This window comes from Oncorhynchus mykiss, chromosome 6 (assembly GCF_013265735.2).
Source record: "Oncorhynchus mykiss isolate Arlee chromosome 6, USDA_OmykA_1.1, whole genome shotgun sequence".
Taxonomy (NCBI): domain Eukaryota; kingdom Metazoa; phylum Chordata; class Actinopteri; order Salmoniformes; family Salmonidae; genus Oncorhynchus; species Oncorhynchus mykiss.
Genome location: NC_048570.1, coordinates 51,830,605 through 51,851,437, shown reverse-complemented (window position 1 = coordinate 51,851,437; position 20,833 = coordinate 51,830,605). Strand labels below are relative to the sequence as shown.

Here is a 20,833-nt window from a genome sequence, read left to right as displayed (position 1 = left end):
AAACTTCTGATCCACTGGGAACGTGATGAAAGAAATAAAAGCTGAAATAAATCATTCTCTCTACTATTATTCTGGCATTTCACATTCATTAAATAATGTGGTGATCCTAACTGCCCTAAAACAGGGAATTTTTTACTTGGATTAAATGTCAGGAATTGTGAAAAACTGAGTTTAAATGTATTTGGCTAAGGTGTATGTAAACTTACGACTTCAACTGTACATTGCCATCCAGACAGACTGACAGGAACCCCTGACTGGATGTAATACAGCCACCATCCCCTGGGATTTGGTGCTGTATCCCCACCATCTCTCTACAAGACACACACTCATACTTTAGCGATTATCTGGCAACATCCCCACTCACACCAGTTAGTGTTTTGCTATGCCGACCCTCTAGCTGAGATGTTTCAGCCAACATTTCTGTGTTGTTAATGCTACGAGAACGAAACTCTTTGATCTGGGGCAACGATCGGCTCAAACATGAACGGATTCATTAGGTTTATTGGCTCCCTAACTAACATTATTTAATTCTTTGTAATACACTCATTCTCAGACGTGGAGCTACTCGGTAAATTCTGCCTTTTTGGGAGTTCCAAGATTGTCTCTCCTGCCAGTGACGCAACAATGCCAATATGGCGATTTACAGTTACTGTTAGCTGGCGTTCTAAATCCTAAGCTGTGTTTGAATACCCATACTAACATACTGTATACTACACATTAAATGAGTATATACTACATACTATTAGTTCATTTTAGTATACTGTAAATGAACAGTATCATTCCAGTTGAGCATACTACAGCTTCGCCTGTCTACCGGAAGTTGATGCTGTTGCTATGCAGCATCTTGCTAGCTTGTTAGCATAACAAATGACTAGCTAGACGTTTTATGATTTTGGGTGTGTTCGTAGAGCACACTGGACACTCTGGCCGAGGAGTAGGGTTGATCCGAGCCTTCAACGGCAGTCAAACACCCAAGCTAACTGGCTAACGTTGGCTAGCTACTTCCAAACACAAATGAGAGAACACCTCACTCTGACCATTTTACTTGCCCTAGCATAGCTGGTTAGGCTGTTTTCATGTTATCCAAAGCGTTGGTGACTGTAACTGTGCTGCTGGCAACAATTGAATTACGCTTTATTGGTCAACATTTACTGACACCTGCCATATTCAATGGGTGTTGAGCAATCATAAATTCATTATTTTGCGCTCTGGTACACTCAGAGAGTGCTCTGAATTCGGAGTAGATAGCCAGAACGAATTTATGAAAGCAACTATATATACCACAACAACTATACCATTAAGCTAAGAATGATGGGAATAATCAAGTCAATAAACGTTGGGTAGTTAGATATCCTATAGTTAATATACTGGCAAGTTCGATGTATAAGGAGCTAACTAATGTTCGGTAGCTAGCTAACAACATACCGGTACATACTGCAGTAATGATATGCTGTGTGTTTCATAAGGACAGCATAGCTAACAAATTGTCAGCAAATTGTCAGCAAATATAACGTGTAAGGTAACTTCTTTGAAAAGTCATTACTATTGCTCAACATTTTCTTAACATTCCTCATAATTAAAGCAATGAATTTGTATCCTCTCTCGTTGTACTTCGACTGCATATTTTTGACCATTTTCTTCAAATCTCGAAACGATGTGAAGCCACGCCCATTTCATGAAGCATTGCATTATGGGCCCTAAAGTACGGAAATAGTGTCCTCTGCATGTATACTTCATATTTTGCCGACTTTAGTACGACATCCGGCATACTAACTATATCCATACTATGACCAATGAGCATACTATATACTCAATACATGTCACAAATAGCATGGTTAGTGCGGTTAGTATGAGTATTTCGAAAACAGCTCTAGTGTTTCCATTCCCCTGTTGGTTTCAATAGGGGATATTATGCAATCCTGGCCAAGGGACTGTCTTAAAAGTGCAATCAGCAGAATGTGGTGTTTACAGGAAAACGTAATGTTTGTCTCAATTAAAAGAGCTCTTACAACAATTACATTTTTAAATTTGATCTTGTTAATATGTATTATTTTATGTAAAAATACAAGGTCAAAAAGCATGAATAGGCCTATGATCTTCAGTGTTTTCAGCAGTGGTGAGGCATAGGTAGGGTTGGGCGGGGGTTCTTTGCTGGAGGAGTTTGAGGGGTTGGATCAGATTATTTTATAGCATAACTGTGACAAGGTCACTTCTGGTGACTTAAAAAAAAACATTCTACTCCAAAACGCATGAAAACTAAATGATGTTGACACCATCTGAAATATAACTGATTCACGCCACTGCACTGCACTGCACTGATTTTATATTAACATTTCCAGTTATGGGTCTTCTGTTCAATATCTCAGTGTCCATGGGTTGAGTTCCATTACCTCTCTTATGAAAGGTACACCTTTTATTTTTTCTCCGATTTCTTGCCCTTAGATTTATTTTACAAATATGTATCCTTTTACAGCTGTGGTTATTTTTTCACATACATACAGTTGAAGTCGGAAGTTTACATACACTTAGGTTGGAGTCATTAAAACTCACTTTCCAACCCCATAACAAACTATAGTTTTGGCAAGTCGGTTTAGGACATCTACTTTGTGCATGACACAAGTAATTTTTCCAACAATTGTTTAGACAGATTATTTCACTTATCTCACTTTATTACAATTCCAGTGCATCAGAAGTTTACATATTTTAAGTTGACTGTGCCTTTAAACAGCTTGGAAAATTACAGAAAATGATGTCATGGCTTTAGAAGCTTCTGCTAGGCTAATTGACATAATTTGAGTCAATTGGAGGTGTACCTGTGGATGTATTTCAAGGCCTACCTTCAAACTCAGTGCCTCTTTGCTTGACATCATGGGAAAATGAAAATAAATTAGCCAAGACCTCAGAAAAAACATTGTAGACCTCCACAAGTCTGTTTCATCCTTGGGAGCAATTTCCAAACGCCTGAAGGTACCACGTTCATCTGTACAAACAATAGTATGCAAGTATAAACACCATAGGACAACTCAGCCGTCATACCGCTCATGAAGAAGAAGCATTCTGTCTCCTAGAGATGAACGTACTTTGGTGCGAAAAGTGCAAATCAATCCCAGAACAACAGCAAAGGACCTTGTGAAGATGCTGGAGGAAACAGATACAAAAGTATCCATATCCACAGTTAAACGAGTCCTATATCGACATAACCTAAAAGGCCGCTCAGCAAGGAAGAAACCACTGGCTCCAAAACCGCCATTAAAAATACAGACTACTGTTTGCAACTGCACATGGGGACAAAGATTATACTTTTTGGAGAAATGTTCTCTGGTCTGATGAAACAAAAATAGAACTGTTTGGCCATAATGACCATCGTTATGTTTGGAGGAAAAAGGGGGAGGCTTGCAAGCCAAAGAACACCATCCCAATCGTGAAGCACGGGGGTGGCAGCATCATGTTGTGGGGGTGCTTGGCTACAGGAGGGACTGCTGCACTTCACAAAATACATGGCATCATGAGGAAAGAAAATGATGTGGATATATTGAAGCAACATCTCAAGACCTCAGTCAGGAAGTTAAAGCTTGGTCGCAAATGGGTCTTCCAAATGGACAATGAGCCGAAGCATACTTCCAAAGTTGTGGCAAAATGGCTTAAGGACAATAAAGTCAAGGTATTGGAGTGGCCATTAAAAGGCCTGATGTCAATGCTATAGAGAATTTGTGGGCAGAATTGAAAAAGTGTGTGCGAGCAAGGAGGTCTACCTGACTCAGTTACACCAGCTCTGTCAGGAGGAATGGGCCAGAATTCACCCAACTTATTGTGGGAAGCTTGTGGAAGAATACGCAAAACGTTTGACCCAAGTTAAACAATTTAAAGGCAATGCTACCAAATACTAATTGAGTGTATGTAAACTTCTGACCCACTGGGTATGTGATGAAAGAAATAAAAGCTGAAATAAATAATTCTCTCTACTATTATTCTGACATTTCACATTCTTAAAATAAAGTAGAGATCCTAACTGACGTAAAACAGTGAATTTTTTATTGGATGAAATGTCAGGAATTGTGAAAAACTGAGTTTGAATGTATTTGGCTAAGGTGTATGTGAACTTCCGACTTAAACTGTATCTAATTCTCAATAGTTTCTTATCCAAATGATGTGTGCCTGTAAACCCGATGTTGTCACAGACCTCCCTCCTCCATTAGAATCTCAATTTTCCACTGCACTGATTTTATATGAATATTTGCAGTTATGGGTCTTCTTTTCAATTGCTCACTGTCTATATGAGCTACAGATCTACAAACAAGTGTGGAGGGTTCCTTTAAATCAAATCAATTTTTATTGGTCACATACACATGGTTAGCAGAAGTTATTGCGAGTGTAGCGAAATGCTTGTGCTTCTTGTTCTGACAGTGCAGCAATGTCTAACAAGTAATCTAACAATTCCACAACAACTACCTAATACACACAAATCCAAGTAAAGGAATGGAATAAGAATATATACATATAAATATATGGACGAGCAATGACCGAGCGGCATAGACATGATGCAATAGATGGAATAAAATACAGTATATACACATGAGATGAGTAATGCAAGATATGTAATCATTATTAAAGTGGCATTATTAAAGTGACTAGTGATCCATTCATTAAAGTGGCCAATGATTTTAAGTTTGTATGTAGGCAGCAGCCTCTTTGTGATAGTGATGGCTGTTTAACAGTCTGATGTCCTTCAGATAGAAGCTATTTTGCAGTCTCTCGGTCCCAGCTTTGATGCACCTGTACTGACCTCGCCTTCTGGATGGTAGTGGGGTGAACAGGCAGTGGCTCAGGTGGTTGATGTCCTTGATGATCTTTTTGGCCTTCCTGTGACATCGGGTGTTGTAGGTGTCCTGGAGGGCAGGTAATTTGTCTCCGGTGATGCGTTGTGCAGACCGCACCCCCTTCTGGAGAGCCCTGCGGTTGTGGGCGGTGCAGTTGCCGTACCAGGTCCCGCTGCAGTTTTCTGAAGTCCACAATTATCTCCTTTGTTTTGTTGACATTGAGTGAGAGGTTGTTTTCCTAACACCACACTCCGAGTGCCTTCACCTCCTCCCTATTGGCTGTCTCGTCGTTGTTGGTAATCAAGCCTACTACTGTTGTGTTGTCTGCAAACGTGCAAACTTTACCTCTCTTATGAAAGCTACACCTTTTTTTTGTACTCCTCCCCTTTGATAATCTACAAATATTTATCCTATTACAGCTGTGGTTCTTTGTTCACATAGATATCTAATTTTCAATAGTTTCTTATCCAAATTACATATACCTGTAAAACCAGTTGATGTTAAGTCACAGTCCTACCTCATCCATAGTACACCCATTAGAATTTCCTTTTTCCATTGCACTAATTTTTATAAATATTTCCAGATTTTCAATAGCTCACTGTCCATATGAGCTACAGATCTACAAACAAGTGCGTTGGGTTCACCTTAAATTTTCAAAATTATTCCCTTTTGATTCTCTATAAATATATGTTTTCCTTTTATTGCCTTGGTTACTAAGTCAGGTACAGTTAACAGTTTATGTTTCTTTGTATCCAGATGGTTTTGAAACAAACACTGAAAAAACATTCCAATATTGTACAGTTTTAACATATATTCCCTACCTAGGTCTTTGTTCTACCACTTCTAGCAGTGGTTTTACATATTTGCTCACTTGTGCAGTTGTAACATGCTTGCCTTGCCTCTGTCTTTGATTTATTGTTTTATGTTCTGTATTTTGACACTAGGTGAAGCCATTGACCACAGTTCCTCCTAACCTGTGGACAAATTGAATTGACAACCACACCTCTCATTGGCACGCCAGCTGAATAGTTTCTTTGCAAATGTTCTTTGCATATCCCTTTGACCTGTGTATTTGTCCATTCCATCTGTATCATTGATGAAGCCCAAAACAATCTTTTATTAGTTGCTTAAATATAATAAATATTTTTTTAATGGCTATTTTTAGCTGCCAACACATAAGTGTTAGTTGCATAGAGCAGAGAGTGGATTCATGAGCTATAAGTACTTGTGAGAGGAATGATTACATGAACATTATGGTAGAGGGTTCAAATTGGAATTTAGCCAGGACATCAGGGTAAGAAACTATTCTCTTATGAGAAGTAGGCCCACCATGTTAAGCTACTAAATGATCAGAGAGTCAAGACACCCGTTTAAGACCCCTTCCAAAAGACAGCATCCTCCAAAGGGCAATATCATAGGAACAATATCCAATAAACCCTTTGAACCTAGGCCCTATGCACTTGTGGAGATCAAAGGTTGTGGAGATTGGTATAAGCAGTATGGTGAAAATTCCAAATACTATAAGATGGAAAGTTGAAGCTATTGCCATATTGCTTACACCAGTCAAATCCACTCAGATCTCCACAAGTCCATATGATTTAGGATTGGGCCATACACCACTTACAGAACCATTTGGTGTGTAATACCACATTTCTAACCGTATACATTAGAGATTAACCTGGGTAACTGGGATCCCTGGACTGTCCAGGGAACACTCTTCACATTTCCCCCGCAAAATAAAATGACAAAACCAGGGAAATAAAGAAAAAAATACCTAATGTCTGCACTAATGCAATTCCACAAAATACACAACATGCGCAGCATCAGACTAGCTAAAAATGTAATAGGACATTATCCAAGCTGGTTGATGCATGGAAGCCTTTAGCCTATTTACTTCACAAATAGTCGCCATAAATTCCACACACGCATAACTGAAACTGACATAAAAAGCACACACATAAGTGACACTGCCAGACTGCACACGCAACCCGAATGCAGTTAATAAACCCTACAGGAAACCCCTACAGTATACCCTATAAAATACAGTCACAAATTTGATAGGCCTATGCACAATTCACTACATAGGCATCTCTGTCAACTGAAGTCTTAACATATAACATATATATTTTCCTATATAGTCCCAATGCCAATGAAACGCAAAATCCTAACTCCTGTCTCGCATGAACATTCCTAACTTTATTCTGTAATCCATGAGTTGTATTAACAAAGCAAACCTCTCGCCAATGTTGACTGAGAAGGGTCATATCTTACGAGTTCCAACGCAACTTTTCTGTGACTTTTATCGCGTTTATCTTCTTTTTTTTTTTTTTTGTACAGAAAGTTCACACTATTATCACATTTGACTTCTGGACATCAGATCGACAGTTACTAACCTCGATTTTGACTTCAAATAGAGTTCAACTCTGACTCAGCTGTTCCACTGGAAGTTCCAGTGATGCGCTCAGTATGGAAGTGGTTGGATGAAGCATATGCGAGGCTACAAGACTGTTTTGCTAGGACAGACGGGGATATCGTGCCTGGCTGTGCAGTCATGAGTGAACAGGGAGTACAGGAGGGGACTGAGCATGCACCCGAGGGGCCCCGTGTTAAGGATCAGCGTGGCGGATGTGTTGTTACCTTCCGTTATCATCTGGGGGCAGCTGGTCAGGAAGTCCAAGATCCAGTTGCAGAGGGATGTGCTTAGTCCCAGGCTCTTTAGCTTTGAGGGCACTATGGAATATATATGTGCAATATTGAGAATACTTTTCAGTGTTAGATTTCAAAACCATCTGGATAGAGCTAAAGAAAATTTGATCTGTACGTGAACAAATAATAATAATAGGATAAATATTTGTACAAAATCAAAGGGGAATAATTTTGAAAGAGCTGTAAAGGAACCCACCACACTTGTTTCTAGATCTGTAGCTTATATTGATAGGAAGGTATTGAAATCAGACCTATCACAAGAAATATGGCTGTAAAATCAGGGAAGTAATGACCTGAAAATATCATTAATATAGCATAGATGAGGGGGTCAGTGACTTCACATTATGTGGTTTTACATCTCCATTTCACCTAGATAGGGGGCTTCCTTGTAAATGGGTCAAATGTTGCCCCCTTGGTAGCTAGAGGTAAATAATACAAATGCTGGGCCCTTCAGTGACTGGAGGTGCCATGCAGTGTGTAATCTTCATATAGGTTTAACCCTTCTGAATAGGAATTTAAAAACATTTTTGTAGTTTACACGCAATTACCGGTAGTGCACTTTTACGATGGTCCCTAAATCACCAGAGGCCAAGAAAACATCGTATTGCCTCCTTTTTGTCTCTGTTAAGGGAAGAGTTCGAATATCCGTAAACACAAAGGGTTTAACTAGCTCTGTACCATCATCTGATTCTATATATCACTCATCATCCTAGGACCTTCTGCACGAGAGCTATTGACGAGCAAACTCCGAATCTCCAAAGTAAACATGTTTTTACTGCAATTATTTTTTTCTCCAGCCTAACAGATGATGTTGATGCAGAGACTCAAAAACAGACTAACAAGTGAAACTGCTAACGTTAGCTTAATAGCTAGCTAACGTTACCTAATTTAGCATAACTAGCTTGCTAGCTAAATGATACAAATATTTAGGACTGCTGGCTAAGATCTTGGCGTTGTTTCTTGGTTCTTCATCTAGCCTGTGACCGATACACCGAGGCACAGTTGATGTTGGACCTCCGTGAGCAGCAACATGTACCCCAGCGCTGCGCCAGCGGGATGCCCGCCCTACAACTCCAAAAACGGGCACGGTAATGGACTCTACCCGCTACCTCAGGCCTTCCTTCAACATCACCAGCAACTAGCTGAGGCTCCACGAAACATCGCTAACACAAAGTAAGGCAATCCCATGGAATAATGTTGCTGGATGGGTCTTTCTATGTATGTATGTATGTCCATATAGACTAAAGAGAACACGTTTTTAAAGAAATTGAACGGAGGTTTTGTATACTTTTAAGCCGGTACTTCTGAAAGCAGTGCTCAAGAGTCTAAAAGTGTCCTCGAAATTGTGTACAAGGTCATTGTTCTCGAGCCCCCTATAAGCATGTGCACAAAGAGAGTAACAAAAACACTGCTGTGCATGATGGGCTAGCCCCGCACCCTCATGGGACAATACTGTGCCCATTGAATTAGGATTTAGTATACTAGAAAGGATATAAACCTCCATTATGATGGTCCAAAGGTCAGCCATGTTGGTCAGGGAGTTGGTCGACCATGGTTTGCCAGTGCAGTGATAAGTTGTTTTGTAAAACAATGAATGTGAAGAATGTATCTGCACTCTGTGTGTTAGCTAGCCAATCCGTTTTAGAGAATGATTCCATACATTTTTCAAATTAAATGCCAATATACCAACATTTCATTCAAACAATCCACAGCCATACACTGGCTCAAATCAGTTGATGATAGAACTTAGATAAGTTGTAAATGCAACAAGTACTGATATTGTATCATATAATAACACTAACAGCTTTAAAAGGAAACAAAATCTGAGACATATGATCTGTTGATGTATATTTTAGAGGCTATGTATACAGAACATATGTATAAAACGTGTATAAACTGTATTTATAATTATATGACAATATTTTAGGTTGGCTATAATGCCATTACACAATTTCCGATACATCACTTGCCTTTTATTTTCCTGCACACAGTACATTCAGAAACTATTCTGTTATGTTACAGCGTGTGTGTAATGTATGTGTGTGTATGTACAGTACCACTCAAAGTTTGGAGACACCTTTATTTGTACTATTCTCTACATTGTAGAATATTAGTGAAGACCATTGGCTACGGGTTGCGCTGTTTTGCGGCTATGAACAATGGACTTGGCGATGGACCTGTTAGGCTCTGACAAAGATTTCAAGGCTTTTTTTTGGTTGTGACCATGAATAATGCCCCCCTCCTACCTCCTCACGACAAACTTTTATCTTCCAAAGACGCACAGTTTTGCATCTTGACAAATGATTTAACTAGAACACACATCATGAAAGTAGGAGAGATGCACAGTAGCTCCCACTATGTATGTGCGAGATGTTTTTAGGTATGACCATGTTTTATGTTTTACCACTCATTACTGCTGTAACCTGTCTAGATAAAGAGCACTAGGCTGAAAGCGTCAATTAACACAGATACAGATCGCTAGAGTTTTTACCTCCCAGCCTTTCTTCCTAACATTTTATATTACATTTTAAAGACTGATGCCACTGTTCTTAAAGCTTTTCAGCTGGACATGTCTCTAATCTTACCTTGTTCCATCAGCACTTGAATTGGTTGGTTTTCACAACTCCATCCCGTCAACCCGGCCAGGCTTCACAACCTGAAAAATAAGGACTATTACAAAATGCTGTGTAACATAGACCTACTGATAGTGTTCTTGGTTTGTGGCAACGCAGTTCTGTCTCTGTGCAGCTGTGGATTGGTGGTGCAGCAGGAGTGTTGAGTTGCGATAAGTGTGCAGTCTGGTAAAGTGCAACTAGATGGTTAAACAGAGCACTTCCTGCAACACAGGAGCAGAGGCTTCAGACTACTGGTACTGAATGGTTCAACACCATTTTTGGAGTGAAAAAAAGTGCTAAAGTGAGGTGGACACAGTTGAAGTCGGAAGTTTACATACACCTTCGCCAAATACATTTAAACTCAGTATTTCACAATTCCTGACATTTAATCCTAGTAAATATTCCCTGTCTCAGTTAGGATCACCACTTTATTTTAAGAATGTGAAATGTCAGAATAATAGTAGAGAGAATGATATATTTCAGCTTTTATTTCTTTCATCACATTCCCAGTGGGTCAGAAGTTTACATACACACAATTAGTATTTGGTAGCATTGCCTTTAAATTGTTTAACTTGGGTCAAACGTTTCGGGCAGCCTTCCACAAGCTTCCCACAATAAGTTGGGTGAATTTTGGCCCATTCCTCCTGACAGAGCTGGTGTAACTGAGACAGGTTTGTTGGCCTCCTTGCTCTCACACACTTTTTCAGTTTTGCCCACACATTTTCTATGGGATTGAGTTCAGGGCTTTGTGATGGCCACTCCAATACCTTTACTTTGTTGTCCTTAAGCCATTTTACTACATCTTTGGAAGTTTGCTTCGGGTCATTGCCCGTTTGGAAGACCCATTGCGAACAAGCTTTAACTTCCTGACTGATGTCTTGAGATGTTGCTTCAATATATCCACATAATTTTCTTTCCTCATGATGCCATGTATTTTGTGAAGTGAAGCAGTCCCTCCTGCAGCCAAGCACCCCCACAACATGATGCTGCCACCCCTGTGCTTCACGGTTGGGATGGTGTCTTCGGCTTGCAATCCTCACCCGTTTTCCTCCAAACATAACGATTGTCATTATGGCCAAACAGTTCTATTTTTGTTTCATCAGACCAGAGGACATTTCTCCAAAAAGTGCGATCTTTGTCCCCATGTGCAGTTGCAAACCGTAGTCTGGCTTTTTTATATGGTGGTTTTGGAGCAGTGGCTTCTTCCTTGCTGAGCAGCCTTTCAGGTTATGTGGATATATAGGACTCGTTTTACTGTGCATATAGATACTTTTGTACCGGTTTCCTCCAGCATCTTCACAAGGTGGGATTGATTCGCACTTTTTGCACCAAAGTACGTTCATCTCTAGGAGACAGAATGCGTCTCCTTCCTGAGTTTTTTGACGGCTGCGTGGTCCCATGGTGTTTATACTTGCATACTATTGTTTGTACAGATGAACGTGGTACCTTCAGGCGTTTGTAAATTGCTCCCAAGGATGAACCAGACTTGTGGAGGTCTACCATTTTTTTCTGAGGTCTTGGCTGATTTATTTTGATTTTCCCATGATGTTAATCAAAGAGGCACTGAGTTTGAAGGTAGGCCTTGAAATACATCTGCAGGTACACCTTCAATTGACTCAAATGATGTCAATTAGCCTATCAGAAGACATTACATAATTTTCTGGAATTTCCAAGCTGTTTAAAGGCATAGCTAACTTAGTGTATGTAAACTTCTGATCCACTGGAATTGTGATACAGTGAATTATAAGTGAAAAAAAATCTGTCTGTAAACAATTGTTGGAAAAATTGATTTGTGTCATTCACAAAGTAGATGTCCTAACCAACTTGCCAAAACTATAGTTTGTTAACAAGAAATTTGTGGAGTGGTTGAAAAATTAGTTTTAATGACTCCAACCTAAGTGTATGTAAACTTCCTGACTTCAACTGTATATGGCGTCGTGTTGGCAAGCGGTTTGCTCCACATTGTGGGATTATGGTATCGGCAGGCATATGTTATGAACAATAAACACAATTGCATTTTATCGCTGGGAATTTTAATGCACAAAAATACAATGACGACATCCTGAGGCCCATTTCTTTAAGGTATCTGTGACCAACAGATGCGTATCTGCATTCCCAGTAATGTCAAATCCATAGATTATGGCTGAATTTATTTATTTCAATTGACTGATTTTTGTCACATGAACTGTAACTAATTAAAATCCTAAATTGTTGCATGTAGCGTTTATATTTTTGTTCAGTATATATTTAGGCTAGTGACGTTATTGATTTATTTTACCTTTATTTAACTAGGCAAGTCAGTTAAGAACAAATTCTTATTTTCAATGACGGCCTAGGAACAATTCCCTGTAACAGTAAACATATACAGGAAACGAAAGGCGACTGGAGATCTAAATAACCAAAACATAATTTTCGACCCACATCATCAGTTAAGCAATGCCAGCCTACCATGAACATGTTTCCTGACTATTGAGATTGTTCAAATATGTGTTATGTACTTGTTATTTTCTGAAAAGATGCAAATGATAAAAATACAATTTTGTCACCTTTTTGGACCCTCACCAGTTTGCATCACTGCAGGTAAACCAAAGCATGGGTTGCTGTTGTACCTTGTCTATACACTGCTTACAGCAGGGATCATCAACTAGATTCAGCCGTGGGAGAATTTTATTATTTTTTTTTTTATTTTTTTTTTGAGCATATGGTCAGGGGGCCGGAACATAATTACAAATAATATGTAGACTGCAAATTGACTGCAAGAAGCCCAAACCAATATAATGGGGGGAAAATAGAATCCTGCGGGCAGCCAGTTGGGGAATCCTGGTTTACAGGTTAAAGGAACCAATATGTCATTTTATACTTTGGATGAACCATTGAGTGGTGGTGGGTTATTTTAAAATTAATCACAGAATACCAGGAACAGCCCCATCTACCTGTCAGAATCTGGTAATATCAGGATGTAAGATGGGACATAAACCTAACAACTTCAGTGACTAATTTTCTGAACAGGGTAAAAAAACGATCACAAATTCACTGAGCCGCAGCTCCATACTACTTGTCAAACTTGTTGGGTTGGGATTTGTGTGGGTGGTCTGTGTGTGGCTTTTGACAATTTCTTTGGAATCCTCATGTTTCACACATTGTTAGAATATTTTGGGGTCCAAATCAGATTTCATCTACTATATTTATTGAATATTATGATTCATAAAATGTAAAATGCACAATTTGTGTGAAATCAATTAGAAACATTTCTCAGAGATCTAATTATATTTCAACAAAATGTTGCAGGAATGCTAATCTTATCTGTTTCTTACTACACAAACGATTTCGGGAACTATCTGAGATGGTGGGTGTCATGACATGCTGAAATGACATTGAAAGACCCTAAAGTATTATCAAAGACTTTCCAAACCTGGGTCTGCTGCAGACTACTTTTCCTGTTTCCTCAGCTGACAAATCACTTCTCTTTTCCTAACCGTGTTAAAATTAATCCTGCATTTGTGCCATATGTGCGCAAGCAATACAGAATCAAATGCATTATCTTTAGTCTGTATAGCTACTTGTATGTACTTGATCTCTTTGCTCTGTTTATCGACTACTGAGATATTTCATGCTGGTGTGTTAGCCTATTCTCACTGTGTGTGTAGTTTCCATGGTCGGACCCTGCCTGCAGGTCCTTCAGATATTCCCCTATATGATTGGAAGCCAAGTCCCAGCACCCCACCTGGTCCTCATGCATCTGCACTGGCCAACGGGAGGAAGTAAGGCTTGTTTATTCTTTCTCTGTTTTCTTCTACCTGCCCTATTTCATTAGCACAGGTACCATTTCCAAACATTAGACCTCAAATGTTTCAGTTTCCTAATGTGTGTGTGTGTCTTCCTCTCCTGTGTGTGTGTGCTCCTGTGTCTTCTCCCTTTGTATACTAGGAGGCACAGTGGAGACCACAGCCCGTATAATTTAAAGAGACAGCACTTCAGTTCCCCTGTCCCCCATTATGGCAGTCCTCCTGCTGTCGGCTCCTCTCCCTCTGTATCCCGCCCTGGCCCCAGGGAAACACAGTCTACCCTAATCCAGCACTCTCAGCCTCTCAGCCCCCAACCGTCTGCCCCACGGATGCCCCCCCTGTGGGGAGAGAACCCTCGTAGCTCACTGCAGGCTTATGCCAAGGACAAGGTAAGCCTCAGGATCATGATAATAATGCATATTATGTGTAGCGGTTTTCTTTTTATCCAACCCGGGCGTTTATATTCACGTTCACATGGATGTACACAAACAAATAGAGATGATGGGAAAACAAGTCCCAGTGGGAAAGCCCGTATGTGTATCAGCACAAATGCTGTGAGTTGTTATGTCTCTCAGCTGAGTGGTCAGATGGTGGAGCTTTTTGAGGCATGCCAGCAGCAGTCGACTGACCTGGAGAGGAAGGAGCTGTGCAGAGCTCAACTACAGAGAGAGATCCAGAGACTCTTCCCATGTATGTAACACACACAGACACACACTAAATCATCCTACTGTCATAATTCTCTACACCCCCACCCCTGTCTCTCTCTCTCTCTCTCAGTGGTGAGGTTGTACCTGGCTGGTTCTTCTCTGAGTGGTTTCGGCAGCAGGAACAGTGATGCTGACCTCTGTTTGGTCATCCAAGCAGCACCAGTGAGTGTGTCAATTACTTGTAACAGACACAAACCAGATCTCCATCCAACCATTTAATGCGGATGAATTACCTGAAGCATAAAAAAAGTCACAACAGGCCTGGTGGAAACAGGAAATTTGTGGGCAAAATGTCCTAATGTCAACAACACAAAATATGCTAGACAAGGGTGGATAATCTTTTTGTTGTGAAATTGAGTATGCGACAATTGTGGTGGAAACACCTTTATGTGCAAATGTTGATATAATAACCATAATTTTGAGGTAAACTTGGAAGTAAATATGTTATGTTGTAGGCCTATCACCACAATGTGGAAAAGCATGAGTGTATAGGCAGATTAAACAAGTTATGATGAACTTCACATGGTGGTTAAGTGCATGGTGATCATGCAAATTTCCAATAAATATCGAGGGTAGGCTATTATTTGAATGCTGGTGACATGATGATCGGTGCTTTATCAAATATAATGATCTTGCTCTTAGCCTATCTTGTCATATAACCTACCCTGTCCACTTTATCAGCGAACTCTTCTCTAAAAAGCATGCGCCAAAACCAGATTGGGCACATTTGCTGGTACATGGGAACTTAAGCGCAAAAGTGTTTTTAATGTGCACTATGTCCTCACACACAGCTTTTGATGGAAACACACCTCGTGGTAAAATGCACATATGGTTTTTATGCAGATTTTTTGAATATTTACTTGAAGATCTGTCGCCAATTGGTTGGAAACCTAGCTACAGACACACAGCCATATTAGCAAAGACGTGACATCAGTCAAAACACCTCAAAACAAGACATTGTGAAACGAGCCACCTACAGTTCGCAACATGGCAGCTTCTTGTCATTGTTGCTAGCTATCTGACCATCTAGAATCACAACAACACACAGACCTCTGCCCCATTAAAGCGTGCGCATCGTTTTTGAGACTATCAGCTAACCCGTCTATCTTCCTGTGAATATAATGCCCATTGACCCTGTCTGTGTCTCTGTCAGGTGGACCAGAGGAATGATGCTGTGTATGTACTCAGTCTCATTCAGCAGCTCTTCTACAGACTCTGTGAGTACTACTGCTGCTCTTTAAGCACATTTCAGCTTTGTCTCTCAATACTCTTCATCAGCTTCCTTGTTTCCTCTCCCTTTCTCCGATCCATTATGAATACTAGTACAGTACCAGTCAAAAGTTTGGACACAACTACTCATTCAAGGGTTCTTCTTTATTTTTTACAATGTTCTACGTTGTAGAATAATAGTGAAGACATCAGAACTATCACATATGGAATCATGTAGTAACCAAAAACGTGTTAACTTTTGACTGGTACTGTATAAGGTTCTGCTTTATTGTTTACACCATATGGCTTTCACCTGTCAGATCGGTGGGCTTGGCCCATCCATGAGTTTGTGTATTAATGATAAAGGAGCAGCTGTATTTATCCTCAGTGGCCTCTAGAGGGCTCTAGTTCCCTGGTGAAGCCAGAGTGATTGATATACAGTGCCTTGCGAAAGTACCTTGCGACCTTTTGCCACATTTCAAGCTTCAAACATAAAGATATAAAACTGTATTTTTTTGTGAAGAATCAACAACAAGTGGGACACAATCATGAAGTGGAACGACATTTATTGGATATTTCAAACTTTTTTAACAAATCAAAAACTGAAAAATTGGGCGTGCAAAATTATTCAGCCCCCTTAAGTTAATACTTTGTAGCGCCACCTTTTGCTGCGATTACAGCTGTAAGTTGCTTGGGGTATGTCTCTATCAGTTTTGCACATCGAGAGACTGAAATTCTTTCCCATTCCTCCTTGCAAAACAGCTCGAGCTCAGTGAGGTTGGATGGAGAGCATTTGTGAACAGCAGTTTTCAGTTCTTTCCACAGATTCTCGATTGGATTCAGGTCTGGACTTTGACTTGGCCATTCTAACACCTGGATATGTTTATTTTTGAACCATTCCATTGTAGATTTTGCTTTATGTTTTGGATCATTGTCTTGTTGGAAGACAAATCTCCGTCCCAGTCTCAGGTCTTTTGCAGACTCCATTAGGTTTTCTTCCAGAATGGTCCTGTATTTGGCTCCATCCATCTTCCCATCAATTTTAACCATCTTCCCTGTCCCTGCTGAAGAAAAGCAGGCCCAAACCATGATGCTGCCACCACCATGTTTGACAGTGGGGATGGTGTGTTCAGTGTGATGAACTGTGTTGCTTTTACGCCGAACATAACGTTTTGCATTGTTGCCAAAAAGTTCAATTTTGGTTTCATCTGACCAGAGCACCTTCTTCCACATGTTTGGTGTGTCTTCCAGGTGGCTTGTGGCAAACTTTAAACAACACTTTTTATGGATATCTTTAAGAAATGGCTTTCTTCTTGCCACTCTTCCATAAAGGCCAGATTTGTGCAATATACGACTGATTGTTGTCCTATGGACAGAGTCTCCCACCTCAGCTGTAGATCTCTGCAGTTCATCCAGAGTGATCATGGGCCTCTTGGCTGCATCTCTGATCAGTCTTCTCCTTGTATGAGCTGAAAGTTTAGAGGGACGGCCAGGTCTTGGTAGATTTGCAGTGGTCTGATACTCCTTCCATTTCAATATTATCGCTTGCACAGTGCTCCTTGGGATGTTTAAAGCTTGGGAAATCTTTTTGTATCCAAATCCGGCTTTAAACTTCTTCACAACAGTATCTCGGACCTGCCTGGTGTGTTCCTTGTTCTTCATGATGCTCTCTGCGCTTTTAACGGACCTCTGAGACTATCACAGTGCAGGTGCATTTATACGGAGACTTGATTACACACAGGTGGATTGTAGTTATCATCATTAGTCATTTAGGTCAACATTGGATCATTCAGAGATCCTCACTGAACTTCTGGAGAGAGTTTGCTGCACTGAAAGTAAAGGGGCTGAATAATTTTGCACGCCCAATTTTTCAGTTTTTGATTTGTTAAAAAAGTTTTAAATATCCAATAAATGTCGTTCCACTTCATGATTGTGTCCCACTTGTAGTTGATTCTTCACAAAAAAATACAGTTTTATATCTTTATGTTTGAAGCCTGAAATGTGGCAAAAGGTCGCAAAGTTCAAGGCGGCCGAATACTTTCGCAAGGCACTGTATATAGAGATGTTGGTAAACTAAACACACACAATGGTGCTCACTTTAGGTAGTCATAGTAACGAAAATATGTGTGCAAGGTCTTGTGGAGTTGAGGAATATGTGTGTGTTCTGGTCCACAGCGTACATAGAGAGACCGCAGCTGATCCGAGCCAAGGTCCCCATCCTCAAATTCAGAGACAAAGTCAGGTGGGTGGAAAATGTATCAATCAATCACATTTTATTTGTCTTTTTGATTTTCATAAATACATTTAGGCTTAGCAGGCAGAGACAACACTGGCAAGGAAAGACTCCTTGAGAGGAAGAGTAGAAACCTTGTGAACAACCAGACTCTTGAGGTGAAGCCAATATTTCTCGGGCTGACTGGGTATAAGCGTATAGGTCCTCCTTCACACAATACGGCTGTGCATCAAACATTTCTTTACAGACAGAAATATGTACATGTTACTAATGGTCCACAGTAGAACAGTGCATGGGCAATGGACTATATCAAACCTCAATAAAAAATGTATTTATCTCTTCCTCTCTCTTTCTCCAGTGGAGTCGAGTTTGATCTGAACGTAAACAACACTGTAGGGATCAGAAACACCTTCTTGCTGAGGAGTTACGCCTACGGTTAGGTCACACACATAACACCCACACCCATCACTGCTTAACTGTCACCACTCACCTTTCCCCCTCTTCCAGCTATTGGCTACTGGTTAAACTATAAATCATTAGTTTGTGCATGTGGTTGACATTAAAACTGGGGATCTAAGCAGTGTGGCTATTCTCCTTTTTTTTTTTTTTTTTACAGTGCATTCCCTTTTTCCACGTTTTGTTACGTTACATGCAGTCGTATTCTAAAATGGGTTAAATAATTTTTTTCCCCTCATCAATCCACGCACAATACCCCATTGCAAATGTATTAAAAACAAAAAACAGATACCTTATTTACATACAGTACCAGTCAAAAGTTTGGAGACACCTACTCATTCAAGGGTTCTTCTTTATTTTTACTATATTCAGAACTATGAAATAACACGGATATGGAATCATGTAGTAACCAAAAACGTGTTAAACAAATCAAACTATATTTTAGATTGTTCAATGTAGCCACCCTTTGCCTTGATGACAGCTTTGCACAATCTTGGCATTCTCTCAACCAGTTTCATGCTTTTCCAACAGTCTTGAAGGAGTTCCCACATATGCTGAGCACTTGTTGGCTGATTTTCCTTCTCTCTGCGGTCCAACTCATCCCAAACCATCTCAGTTGGGTTGAGGTCTGGTGATTGTGGAGGCCAAGTCATCTGATGCAGCACTCCATCACTCTCCTTATTGGTCAAATAGCCCTTACACAGCCTGGATGTGTGTTTTGGTTCATTGTCCTGTTGAAAAACAAATGATAGTCCCACTAAGGCAAACCAGATGAGATGGCGTATCGTTTTAGAATGCTGTGGTAGCCATGCTGGTTAAGTGTGCTTTGAATTCTAAATAAATCCCTGACAGTGTCACCAGCAAAGCACCATCACACCTGCTTCTCCATGCTTCACTGTGGGAACCACACATGCGGAGATTATCCGTTCACCTACTCTGTGTCTCACAAAGATACGGCGGTTGGATCCAAAATATCTCAAATTTGGACTCATCGGACCAAAGGACAGATTTCCACTGGTCTAATGTCCATTGCTCGTGTTTCTTGGCCCAGGCAAGTCTCTTCTTATTGGTGTCCTTAGTAGTGGTTTCTTTGCAGCAATTCGACAATGAAGGCCTGATTCACAGTCTCCTCTGAACAGTTGATGTTGAGATGTCTGTTATTTGAACTCTGTGAAGCGTTTATTTGGGCTGCAATTTCTGAGACTAGTAACTCTAATGAACTTATCCTCTGTAGCGGAGGGTCTACTTTTCCTGTGATGGTCCTCATGAGAGCCAGTTTCATCATAGCGCTTGATGGTTTTTACGACTGCACTTGAAGAAATGTTCAAAGTTCTTGAAATTCATGTCTTAAAGTAATGATGGACTGTCGTTTCTCTTTGCTTATTTGAGCCATCATATGGACTTGGTATTTTACCAAATAGGGCTATGTTCTGAATACCACCCCTGCCTTGTCACAACACAACTGATTGGCTCAAACTCATTAAGAAAGATAGAAATTCAACAAATGACCTTTTAACAAGGCACACCTGTTTAATGAAATGCATTCCATTTGACTACCTCATGAAGCTGGTTGAAAGAATGCCAAAAGTTTGCAAAGCCGTCATCAAGACTTTGGCTACTTTGAAGAATCTCAAATATAAAATAAATATATTTTGATTTGTTTAACGCTTTTTTGGTTACTACATGATTCCTTATTTGTTATTTCGTAGTTTTGATGTCTTCACTATTATTCTCCAATGTAGAAAATAGTAAAAATAAAGAAAACCCCTGGTACGAGTAGGTGTGTCCAAACTTTTTACGGGTACTGTAAGTATACTGTAAGGGTCGGCAGGTAGCCTAGTGGTTAGAGCACTGTGCCAGTAACCGAAAGCTTGCTGGATTGAATCCCCAAGCTGACAAGGTAAAAATCTGTCGTTCTGCCCCAGAGCAAGGGGGCAGAAGACGTGGATGTCAATTATTGCAGCCCCCCGCACCTCTCTGATTCAGAGGGGTTGGGTTAAATGCAGAAGACACATTTCAGTTGAATGCATTCAGTTGTACAACTGACTAGGTATCCCCCTTTCCGCCATTCAGACCCTTTGCTATGAGACTCGAAATTGAGCTCAGGTGCATCCTGTTTCCATTGATCATCCTTGATGTTTCTACAACTTGATTGGAGTCCACCTGTGGTAATTTCAATTGATTGGACATTATTTGGAAAGGCACATACCTGTTTATATAAGGTTCTACAGTTGACAGTGCATGTCAGAGCAAAAACCAAGCCATGGGGTCGAAGGAATTGTCTGTAGAGCTCCGAGACAGGATT

The 20,833-nt window shown here is 40.2% G+C and overlaps 1 protein-coding gene across 1 annotated transcript in view; it reads left to right on the top strand.

Annotated features, from left to right (window-relative positions):
• The first annotated feature begins 8,096 nt into the window (after window positions 1-8,096).
• Window positions 8,097-20,833, top strand: part of tent2 (terminal nucleotidyltransferase 2) — a 42,996-nt gene continuing 30,259 nt past the window's right edge. The window contains exons 1-9 of the mRNA XM_021606785.2: window positions 8,097-8,283; window positions 8,500-8,696; window positions 13,786-13,899; window positions 14,066-14,312; window positions 14,499-14,613; window positions 14,701-14,792; window positions 15,784-15,847; window positions 18,015-18,081; window positions 18,431-18,507. Of these exons, the coding sequence (XP_021462460.2) occupies window positions 8,554-8,696; window positions 13,786-13,899; window positions 14,066-14,312; window positions 14,499-14,613; window positions 14,701-14,792; window positions 15,784-15,847; window positions 18,015-18,081; window positions 18,431-18,507 (919 nt within the window). The 5' untranslated portion in view covers window positions 8,097-8,283; window positions 8,500-8,553. The remainder of the gene's footprint in view (window positions 8,284-8,499; window positions 8,697-13,785; window positions 13,900-14,065; window positions 14,313-14,498; window positions 14,614-14,700; window positions 14,793-15,783; window positions 15,848-18,014; window positions 18,082-18,430; window positions 18,508-20,833) is intronic.